Source organism: Erythrolamprus reginae, chromosome 7 (genome assembly GCF_031021105.1).
Source record: "Erythrolamprus reginae isolate rEryReg1 chromosome 7, rEryReg1.hap1, whole genome shotgun sequence".
In the NCBI taxonomy this organism is placed as follows: domain Eukaryota; kingdom Metazoa; phylum Chordata; class Lepidosauria; order Squamata; family Dipsadidae; genus Erythrolamprus; species Erythrolamprus reginae.
This window is the reverse complement of record NC_091956.1, coordinates 70,067,655-70,079,372: the sequence shown is the minus strand read 5'-3', so window position 1 is coordinate 70,079,372 and position 11,718 is coordinate 70,067,655. Positions and strand designations below refer to the sequence as shown.

General features: G+C 43.0%; 1 protein-coding gene across 3 annotated transcripts in view; it reads left to right on the top strand.

The window, feature by feature from the left end:
* The first annotated feature begins 361 nt into the window (after positions 1 to 361).
* ZNF827 (zinc finger protein 827) overlaps positions 362 to 11,718 on the top strand; it is a 184,077-nt gene continuing 172,720 nt past the window's right edge. For all 3 annotated transcript variants that reach the window (XM_070757789.1, XM_070757790.1, XM_070757791.1), the window contains exon 1: positions 362 to 593. In XM_070757789.1, the coding sequence (XP_070613890.1) occupies positions 551 to 593 (43 nt within the window). In that variant the 5' untranslated portion in view covers positions 362 to 550. The remainder of the gene's footprint in view (positions 594 to 11,718) is intronic.

Genomic DNA, 11,718 nt, shown 5'->3' with positions numbered 1-11,718 from the left:
TCTCCTCTCTCTCTCCTTTTCTCCCTCCCCAGCCTGTGTGTGAGCTGCGAGCACCGCCGCCGCCGCCGCCGCTGCCCTTTGATCCCTGCATTAGTGTTAGTTAGGGGCTCGGAGACACATAGGGAGCAGCCGTAGACACCGCCGCACCAGCCCTCATTTATTGGCACCGCATAAGAGCACACTCTCTCTCCCCCCCCACCTCGTCCATTAGATCCATTTCCATTGAGGAATATTGCGACCGGGGGACAAACCAGGTGCACGACCGGGGGGGGGGCAGGAAAAAAAGGTGGGGGGAAGGAAGGAAAAGGGGAGCGGGGAATCCCTTCTCCTTGGCTCCGGGAGGGGAAAAAAAAAGCGGCTTTCTAACCGCCTCCCCCCCCCCCCACTTGCCCACGAGAAGAAAAAAAGCAACCTCTGCCGGGCAGCTCCCCTTGTGCCCCCGCTTTGTGCCTGCCTCTTGTCCCTCTCTTTTGGGGATTTTTTTTTCTTTTCTTTTTTCGCCTTTGGTCTCCCATTAAACCAAGGAGGAGAATGTGAAAAGGGGGGAAAAATGCCCAGGAGGAAGCAGGAGCAACCCAAGCGCCTCTCTTCACGTAAGTGCTCCTTTTCTTTTTTTAAAAAAAAATCGCCCCCTTCTCTGTTTTGCCCCCCGTTTTCCTTCTCCCCTACCCTGTTCTCCGTCCTTCCTGCAAGCCTCCTCCGTTGTTTTGTGCATTAGTTTAGGGTTACAGAGGTGAAACTGACAAAGACAGCGCCCGGGTTATGCCTCTTTTAGGTCTGAGCTAAGGCAGCCATGTTGGTGATGAACAGCCTTGTGCCCTTTTAATTTTTTTTCCTCCTCTCTCTCTCTCCCTCGCTGTGTGTCTCTCTGTCTCTCTCTGTCTGAGTGCGTCTGTGTGAGCGCGAGAGAGGGAGTGCGTGTATGTGTGTGTGTGTCTGTGTGTCTTTCCCTCCTCTCTTTCTTCGCTCTTCTAGCTCTTTCCCCTCCCCTTTCTTCGGATTGTGCATTTGTGTGCGTGTACGGACGGGTTTCTCTGAAGGGGGTCTCTCTCTTTTTTTTGGTGAATGTATCGGGGTGGGGAGTCGCGAGTGGAAGGGTTTCTGGTGTCTTGTGCGGAATCGGTTGCGAGGTCCGCCTCCGGCTAAAGGTTGCGGCTTGGGCTGGTCGGCCTCGGAGGCGGGAGAAGGCGAAGAGCAAGCGGGGGACCCGGCGGGGTGGATGGCGGCGGCGGCTGTGGTGTGTGTGTGTGTGTGTGTGTGGTGGTGGGGGTAGGATAGAGAGGGACCCGGGAGAGTTGGGTCTGGTGCTTGGCCGCCGCCGAGGCGAAGCGCGGGGAGGGCGAGAGAGGGAGATCGTGGCATGCGAGGTCCCTGCAGAGCAGAGGGGGTGGCTGAGGCGGCGGAGGCGTAGCAGCGGCGGCGGCAGGCGAGCTTAGAGCCTTGCTTCGCCTCCTTCGCTGCAATAAAAACGAAGGGGTCAGACGCAGCCTCGGCGAGCCGAAGGTTTCCGCGGCTCTGACCCAGAGCAGGAAGGGCTGGAGGGCGCACATCGCCCCCGCTGCTTTCCGCCCGGTGCGGGCAACGCACATACTACACACCGCAGTTTCTCCCCCTCCACCGGTTTGCGCGCCCCCCTTCCACCCCAGCCTTGCTCTTCCTCCTCCTCAATTCTTCGCAAAGCAGTTAACTTTTTCTCCCGCTTCCCCCCTGTGGAAAGGAGAAGCGGTCAGGCATTTTTTGCAGGAAAGGAAGGAAGCGGGGGGGGGGGGGAGAAATCTCTTAGGCGTTTGAAAAGACCTTTTAAAGCGACTCGGGGGCTCCTTCGGGTTGGCCTCCAAAGAAAAGAGGCTTGAAGGCCGGGGGAGGATTGGCTCGGAGGGGTCATTTCCACCGCCCCCCCTTCCTCCCTACCCCCGCACCGACGTTCAGTGCAGGCTCGCTTTGGCCCCTCCCTGGCTGCGCCCCGAGGTTGGTCGTCGGCAGGCTGAACTGCTTATGTGTCAAAGCCATGGTCGGTCACCTGAAGTTCACCCGGGAGGGGGAGCCGAGAAGGAAGGGAAAGCGAAGGGAAGGCTGTGGCGGCGGGGGGGGGGGGGCTGCTGAGGAGAGTTGAGGGGGTGGTGTGAGAGACCGTGCCCTCGTCGCAAGGCCGGGGGGGGGGTTGGAAGAGAGGCGATCGATTTACTGGTTCATATGCATAATTAACAAGAGTCTAGAGAGGAAACCGAGTCCCCGGGCTATCAGAGCGCCCCCTCCCCGGCCGCTCTGCCCTACGCCGATAGTCCCTTCTTCCTCTCTCTTGCTGACCCCCCTCCCTCCACACACACTCCCGCCCCTCAGAATACAGGCTCGGCCTGGCACGCCTGATCCCGGGGTTGAGGTAGGGCACGGCGTGGCACTTTGGGGGTGGGGGGAGAGCGCGCGCGCACACACAGCGTCCCTTTGCCGCGTAAACTCGGGGCTTGGAGGGCTTCCTGTTTGACCCCTCCCAGCACAGGGCTCGGTTCCTCACGCTCACCTCCTCCTCTCCTCCCCCCCCCCCCGGCCACCCTCGCGATTTTGAATGTACAGTACAGTATTTACAGTTAAAAGCCCGAGTCGTGCTCCCGTGAAAACCCAATTCAGGAAGCTTGCATAAGCGAGTTTCCTGAACCCGCCAGGGACTCCTTTTTGCTCTTTGCCCCCCCCCCCCCCCAATTATCTAGTAGAGGTGGGGTGTGTGTGAAATGATAGTGATGTTATCACAGACCAGAGAGAGAGAGGGAGAGACGTTTGTGTTTTAAAAGTACTTAGTTGTGAAGCACCACGCAAGGCAGCATAGGAGCGAATGGGAATTTGGAAAGATAAAGTTGTTTTGTTTGTAACCGGTGTGTTTGTGTGTGGGGGGGTGCGCGCGCAGAAAGTCTGAGTTCGCGAGGCCTGTTGTGCTTTGCTGTTAAAAGAGAGCAATGCAAGCAGCTGCAAACTGCCCTGCTACTGACCTTGACCTGGCCCTGGCTCTGCTGCCCTGTCTGTCTGTTTCTCCAGGGCAGAGATGAAATTGTGTCTCCATTTTAGCTCGTTCGGGGAAGGGTTTGTCTTCCCTGAAACAGGCGGTTTCTAGTTTTTGCTTTTTGTGTGCGAGTCTGAATTTTATTTAACTTGACTTCTGTTTCCCAGAATTGCAAGTTTTGTTGTTCACTCAGGCCAGTTGCTTGTAGAGAAGGGAAGGTTATTTAAACTAAAAGGTGTGCTGGTGTTTTTGAAATACTGTATAGAGTTTTTAAAAACAGGGTATCCTTTTTCTCCAGTTTTGATGCTTAGTTTTAAATATACAGTACTGCTCAAAAAAATAAAGGAAATGCTTAAACAACAAAATTATAACTCCCAAGTAAATCAAACTTGGGAAGCAACGCTGATTGACAATAAATTTCACATGTCAGCACATTCAACTTTATACAGAACAAAGTATTCAATGAGACTATTTCATTCATTCAGATCTAGGATGTGTTCTTTGAGAGTTCTCTTTATTTTTTTGAGCAGTACATTAAATGATTTTCAGACATGTATGTCTCAGAAGGGAAAAGTTGTACAGTGGTCCCTCTGCTTAAGAACTTAATTCATTCCATGACCAGGTTCTTAAGTAGAAAAGTTCTTAAGTAGAAGCAATTTCCCCATAGAAATCAATTTAAAAGCAAATAATGCATGCAAACCTATTAGGAAAGAAACAAAAGCTTGGAATTTGGGTTGGAAGAGGAGGAGGACAGTCCGAAGGAAGAAGGTGAGGTGAGGTGAATCAAAAAAATCCAAAACTATAAGGCTTTAAAAAAAAGGGACTCTGAGGCGGTGAGGAAGAGCACACACCTCCCATACACCTGGCACGAGGCTGCCTCCCATACACAGCACCAGAGAGAGAAATGGCAGGAAACTGGCCGTGACTTTGTGCCGCTCTCAAATTTCCTGGGAAATTTTTCCAGGCTTGGGTTCTTAAGTAGAAAATGGTTCTTAAGAAGAGGCAAAAAATCTTAAACACTAGGTTCTTATCTAGAAAAGTTCTTAAGTAGAGGCGTTCTTAAGTAGAGGTACCACTGTATACAGCTTCACTTCTTATGAAAATGTAAACTTGCCTTTGTTCTACTTTGTTATCAGTATATTTTAGAAAACAAAAATGCTAATTTGTTATTGAGTGTTCCATAAAACATGAGAATTTGTTTGTGTGTGTGAAACATTTGTAATGTTAGTTTTCAGTGGGAAATTTAGATAAACGTGTTCTTTGAAGAGAACCAATGTATTCTACAGCTCATTGTAAATGATAAGTTGAGCTCGCTTCTCACAAAGTAGCCATACTGAAGTTGAAAAAAACTTTTCTGAACATATGTATTTTTAAAATTAGTGAATGTCTTAATCAACTATTGCTTTTAAGCAAGAGAAATTAACAAGCAAGTCCAATGCTAGCTAAGTGTGTTTAAACATGTGAGCATAGTTTGACTTTATTTGTGAGCAAATATAACTAAGCTTTGCCTCCAATATTGCATTTCAGAAATGTTGTGATACTAATTGAAATAATACGGTACCCTCTGATTGTGCTGGACTTTTGCAAGTGCTAAAAAATAAATTCATTTACTTTGTGAAAAGTTGAAATAAATACACCAGGAAAAATTGATCTAAATATGTCTTGAGGAAAAAAAAGGTTTTATTTAGCATAAAAAAAATTAAAACGACAGCAATTGTAGGAGTAGAGAACATATAATATGCTGTTTAGCTAGATATATAGATGGATAGTCAGAGCAAAGGTTTTCTTTGCAACTTCACCTCCTGGGATCAAATGAATTGATCCAGTAACAAGGCAGTTGTTGAAAGAAAATCTAGAAAGCCTTTTTACTGGTTCTCTGAAGAAATGAGGGGAATGTACAACTGTGTCAATTTCACTGCAGCTCTGCAAACCTAGAAAAGTTGCAAATATTTGCAGTTTTGCAGCTGCAGTAGCAAGCAGCCAGGTTCTACTGTGAAAAGTGCTTGGTTGCAAAGAATACTGAAATGCTAACCTCTTGACTTTACAAATCACATTTGCTCTTAAATAGAAACAGAGGGAATGGCATCCCTGCAGCCAGAAAGGCTCCCCTTGAAACAATCAGGGTTTTTTTTTATTTCAATTGGCTAAACCAGTTCAAATATGAGGGAGGGGAATTGTTACTATTCATTAGCAAGAGTGAGGACCCAGAGAGCTGAAAGTGTTCTTATGCATGCTTATGTGTTCTGGCAGAATTGAAGGAGATTGTGGGACAACTTCAAACTCTTGATGGATTGGGGATGAGTGTGTCCTTTTGTGTAATTTAATTCTACAGCTGTGTAATTTAATTCTATTTACTATTTTTAATGAGGAAACATTTGATAATGTGTGATGTTTCCACTAATGACTTTCTTTGAATCTTCTTCAATTTATGACTCTCACCCAAAAATGTACCTAAAATAATCCACAATGTTTTGCATTTATAGAGAGCATGAGCAAATGTACTTATTCTCCCAATAATTAGCATTTATAGAGAATATTTGATAACACCTTTTAACCAGAAATTGGTATTATTGCTTAGAATTTTAAGGTTATGAACTAAGGTTTTTGAGTCATTTTCATTCATAAAGTTACCAGAAATGGATATGGAATTAAAATTATGTTCAAGGCTAAAAGTTCCCACTCAGATTTTTTAAAAATATGTCTCAATATCTCTGGATTGCCAGTAGTTCAACACATAATCAGAAATTATTTTCAACACTAGAAATCAAAAGTTCCTTGTTCTAATTTTATTCTTGTTGCTAAATCAGTTTGATATTATATCATCTTCCTTTGTATTTGGAATCAGATAGGGCAGTGAAGGCGAACCTATGTCATGGGTGCCACAGGTGGCACGTGGAGCCATATCTGCCAGCATGTTAGCCATTGTCCTAGCTCAGCTCAAGGTGCATGTGAGTGCTGGCCATCTGATTTTTGGCTCACACAGAGGCTCTGGGAGGGCATTTTTTGCTTCCAGAGGGCATTTTACCCTCCCCTGGCTCCAGGGAAGCCTTTGAAACCTGGGGAGGGCAAAACAAGCCTACTGGGCCCACCAGAAGTTGGGAAATAGACCATTTCCGGCCTCCGGGGGCTGGAGGAAGCTGTTTTTGCCCTCCCCAGGCATTGAATCATGGGTTTGGGCACTCATGCATGCGTGATAGCATGTGCGCACGCTCTTTCGACATTTAAAGAAAAAAAGATTCGCCATCACTGAGATAGGGTATGACTAGCAATGAAATACAGGTAGTCCTTGATTTCCAACAATTCATTTGGTAATTGTTCAAAGTTACAACGGCACTGAAAAAAGTGACACGACCATTTTTCACAGTTATGGACTTTGTAGCACCCCCATAATCATGTGATCAAATGTAGATGCTTGGCAACTGGTTCATATTTATAACTTTTCCTGTGTCTCAAATAAATAAATAAAATAAAAACTTCACTTTACCTGTACTGATCAGAAAAAAAGTGCAAAAATACACAACATGATCACAGAAGCTAAGATAATGCAGGGGGTTATGCACAGAGCAAGAATTACTGCGTCACTAATGCATGACACTTCGGCTTGGCTGAAAAGGGTAGTGAGTCACAAGGCAACTGACACATACAAGTTCTAGCTTGCGTGTCAAGTACAAAACTAATGAATACCAGGACAAAAATTTTCTCATCAAAATGCACTGTGTACCAAATTTGATTATTTTCAAAACAGTCAAGTACTGAGGTAACATTGTATACAACCATGGTGGCGAACCTATGCCATGCGTGCCACCGGTGGCATGCAGAGCCATATTTGAGGGCACATGAGGTCAGCTCCATGCAGGCTGGCCAGCTGATATTCGGCCTTCTGGAAAGCAGGGAGGGGAGGTAGTTTTTCGAAAACGAGTTTCCGGTTGGGCTGTTTTGCATCTTCCTCAGGTTTCAGGAAAGCCTCCGAGCCTGTGGATGGTGAAAAATGGACCCAATGGGCTTATTGGAAGTTTGGAATCAAAATTCAGGTTTTGCGGTTGGGCCATTTTTTACCCTCCCCAGGCTTCAGGAGGCTTTCCCTGAAACCTGAGGAAGATGCAAAACAGCCCGACTGGAAATTCGTTTCCGAAAAATGGGTTCATTTTTCACCATCCACAGGCTCCAGAGGCTTCAGTGAGTCCTGTGAGGATGCGTGAGGGGCAGTTGTGTGTGCATGCATGGGTGAGGGGGAGAACATTGCTTTGTGTGTGAGCAAATGTGCATTATTGTGTGTGTGCCCCTTTGGCACCCAAGCAAAAAAAAGTTCACCATCACTGATGTACAAAATCCCACTTTTGCTCAAATAAGTTATTCCCATAAAGTCACTGAGGAATGCTATGATTGTACATGTCTGCAGGCTTCTGTAAATTAGGAATGGAAGTAATTTATACATGCAAGAGGTCATTGTAGGAATTGAAGAGCAGCCTTTAGATTGCTAAGAGCTCACTGCAATCTTTTAGGGGTCTTGGGGTGTGTGTCATATTGTTTGAGACAATGGCATACAATGGGAAGAGCTGGAACTTTTTAAAGTTTCAAGTGAGTTCTTCGTTTTTTGTTAATTCTATTTTAAGAGGTGTATTACATCTTGCTTCACAGTAGAAGAAAATTGTCCTTTCAAATTTACTTACTTACTTACTTACTTACTTACTTACTTACTTACTTACTTACTTACTTATTAGATTTCTATGCCGCCCTTCTCCTGAGACTCAGCAGCATAGTCAAAAAGATGCTAAAGTTATAAAAAGGATTATTTGAAACTACAAACAGTTGTAGGTTATCCATTGATGCTCTAGGAAAATAATTGTCAAGTGATAGAAGTTATAATGAATGTGTATGGTAATTGGAGCTGGACAGAAAAGGAAAAAATAGTGCAAATAGAAAAGGTGAATTGGTATATTCAATGAAATTTGAAAGTTTGGAGACTGAAAGTTTTATGATATAAAGAAAAACAAATCCAAAAGACTGGCAAAATACCATTCATGATCGTGCAGTGTATGCACTCTTGGAACATTCCTCTAACAGGGAAGTGAGAATTTGCAAATGCACATTCTATTAGCTTTACACGATGGTGGAGATGTAAATAGGAACAATTTCATAGGAACTTAATATCATTTTGGAATGGTGGTGGAGATACAAATAGGAACAAAAAAACCATAAACAATCAATTGCTCATTGCTTGAAAGTTTAGCAGTGTCACACAAGATAACTTCCAAGTTATTTTAAATATCAACCTTTGATTTCTAAACCTTAGCAAAGTATCAGTAGAGTTTAATGGCTGAGCAATACATGCAGGATGCCAGTTTTTAAAGTTATGGGCTTTAATAAGGGAAGCTAATGCATAATATATATATTTATTCAGAAAAATATCCCTGAGTATGATGGGCTAATACTCAGAAAATGGATTACAAGATTGCAGTATATTATGTTACAATTTTGCTACTAATCTCTACTAATTTTGTAAATCATAGTTTAGAGCAGATTGCTTATTAGGGCCATGCAAATGCTGTTATATTATGTTGGCTTTTTTCATGTGTAATAAAATACTGGGCTAGCTAAAAATATTAACTTTACAAGTTTTAAACTGTTCTCAAAGGAAAAAAACTGAGAATGATGAAGTATATGTAAACAAGCAGCTTGGTATGCAACAGTTATAATCAATAGAAATAATTTATGCTGTATGCCATTTTCCCTGTTTTAGTACCACCGTTGGAAGTGCTAGATCCTATTTATATTACTAATTATATATCTGTTTATCTTCATCTCTATGTTCATATGCATAAGCCCATCATACTGTACTTGAGTAATGAGCATCACATTAAAGTGTAGCATATAGTAAATATGGATACATATCTTAAAAGTGAGCTAGGCTGATGTAGGGAGAGACTGGTTGTAACTAGACATGTAAACTGATTTCAGAAGAACAGATATTTGTTATTTGTCTTGGTAAAAAAGCAACAAAGAGGAGCCTTATGATTCGTAGGCTGCGGAGCTTTAGTCTTGTGATGTTTTGTGTCATCGATAAAATTTATTACTCAGTATTGCCTGGTAATAGAGCCAGTTTGGTGTTATCGTTTGGTGTTTTATGGCTAGAAATCAGATGAATGTGAAGCCAGCCAGATAACTTTGGGCCATACTCTCACCCCTAGGAAGCTGGCAAACCGCTTCTGAAATCTTGCCAAGAAAATGCAGGGATTGATCAAGATCAGGGGTGTTGAACTTGAATTCTTCGAGGGCCAGATCAGCATTGTAGTTTTCTGCGTGGGGGGGACAGGATGGAGTCTACGGAAAGGGGCAGCATACAAATCTAATAAATAAAATAAATAAATAAATAAATAAATAAATAAATGGATGCCTCCTGCAGCATCCTGCCAGCCAAAAACAGGTCACACAAAGGCCCAACTAGGTGCCTGTGCAGCCCGTATTTGGCCTCCTGCAGCACTCTGCCGGCCAAACATGGCTGCAGAAAGCCATGGAGGCAGAAAATGAGGCATGGGTGAGCCACGGGCTGGCAGGGTGCTACAGAGTCCATCTCTCCTATACTGCATGAGTCAAAAAGGGCTGTGAAAATATTTACTGATCCCTCGCATCTTGAACATAAATTGTTTCAACTCCTATCCTTAAAATGATGCTATAAAGCACTACACACCAAGACAATAGACATAAGAAGTGTTTTTTCCGAATGCCATCACTCTGCTAAACAAATAATTCCCTCTATTTAAACTATTCACCAAGACAACATTACAATTGCTGTTAGTTTTTCTCATCATCCCTATCACCCATCTCCTCCCACTTATGACTGTATGACTGTAACTTGTTGCTTGTATCCTTACAATTTATATTAATATTGATTGGTTCCTCATTGCTTATTTGTACCCTATGAGAATCATTAAGTGGCGTACCTCATGATTCTTGACAAATGTATCCTTTCTTTTATGTACCTATGCACCAAAGACAAATTTCTTGTGTGTCTAATCAAACTTGGCCAATAGAGTTCTGTTTTGTTTTGTTCTGTTCTATTCTATTTCATCTCCTGAATATGAATAAAAATGTAGCTGTTTTAATGATCCCCATAATGGTACAAAATCACATTCAAATCATTTTTTTAAAGTGTGCAAATCTTTCATGCTTGACACATTTCCTATTTTATCATTTCACTTTTAGGGTGCCTTCATATAATACAAAAAGTATATTCTGAAATGAATACGAATCAATTAATTATTTAATATTATCACATGCTTCAAATAATATCTATATGCTTTTAAAATGATTGGTTCTCATGCCTGTTTGTGTCACAGCTCCAAATAGCATCTAAAATTGCTTAGCCAAAGTATTCCTCAAAGTTCCAATTTATTAGCAGAGCCATGTTGACACATCCGGAAGAATCTGAAGTCCCAGGGGTTTCTCCACCCAGTTAAAAGTTCAAGCACTTGTCCCCATACCCCCAAGTCCATCACATTTACCAATCTTCCATCTGCCTACTTGGCAGCAACTCCCATCTCCTTCCATGCAGGCGCAGAAGTGCGAAGACAAAGGATGACCTTGACCATCTAAAAGGAATTTGTTATGGCTACATGCAGACATCCCTCATGCAACTACCCCTCCCAAATTCCCATAGCTAAGAATACATTTTAAAATAGCATAAAGTGTGGCAGGCCAAAGACCCCAACTAAAATGGCTTCGGCCTGACAATCTGATTCTTATGTTTAAAACAATATAAATCCACATTTTGAAAAAATTACGTAGTTTTGCATTACACTTTTTTGTTTTCAAGTTTTGAAAAATAATGGTTAATTTATATGTCAACCTTTGTAAAGAAAAAGTTTTATTTTTGAAACATTTTTAGTATAATTTTGTCCAAAGTTGAATAATACTTTGTTTTAACAAATGTGCCTCCTGCTGTTATTCACTATGTAAGAGTCTTAGTTTCCTTTGAGTGACATTTGGGACATGGTAGAGATGCAAAGAAAGGTAAAGTTCAAGTACTGACTCTATAAACAACTTTGGTAAGATCCACAACGGTGTCTGGGGAAACTGAGAACAGAATGTATTCTTAAATGAATGACAAAATCATCTCTTAATTTTTAAATGTTTTCAGTCCCTACATGTCAGAATCAGAAGGAAGAGTAAGAAATGATATAAAACATAAATATTAGTCAGTTTGGAATTAACTATTATTAATTTCTATAATTGGATTAGAACAGAGTCCAGAACTGGATAATAAAAACATGACCTACTACTAAGGGCTTTTTGGGAGGTCAAAGGGCTTCCAGCATAAATTATTCATAAAGTTATGTTTTCATTTTGTAAATAACATGTAATATAAATAAATTCCCTATTGGGATTCCCCACCTCCGTTTGAGCCTCCCGACCGGCCGACAGCTCCGCGGCTCTTCTGCGAAGGTGACAGCTGGGCGGTGAGGCTTCTCGGCGTTCTCCCGAAACCGAACCAGAACTTTTGCCAAACTTCAGGGTTCGGCATTCAGAAGAACGCCAAGAAGCCCCCTGGCTGTTTCGGAAGATGACAGCCGGGCGGTGGTGCTTCTCGGCGGCCTCCCGAACCCAAACGTTTGCCGAACTTTCGGGTTCAGCAGTGGTGGGTTCATAAGGCGAAAAAAGTTCATAAGAAGAGGCAAAAATATTCCGAACCCCGGGTTCATATCTTGAAAAGTTCATATCACGAGGTA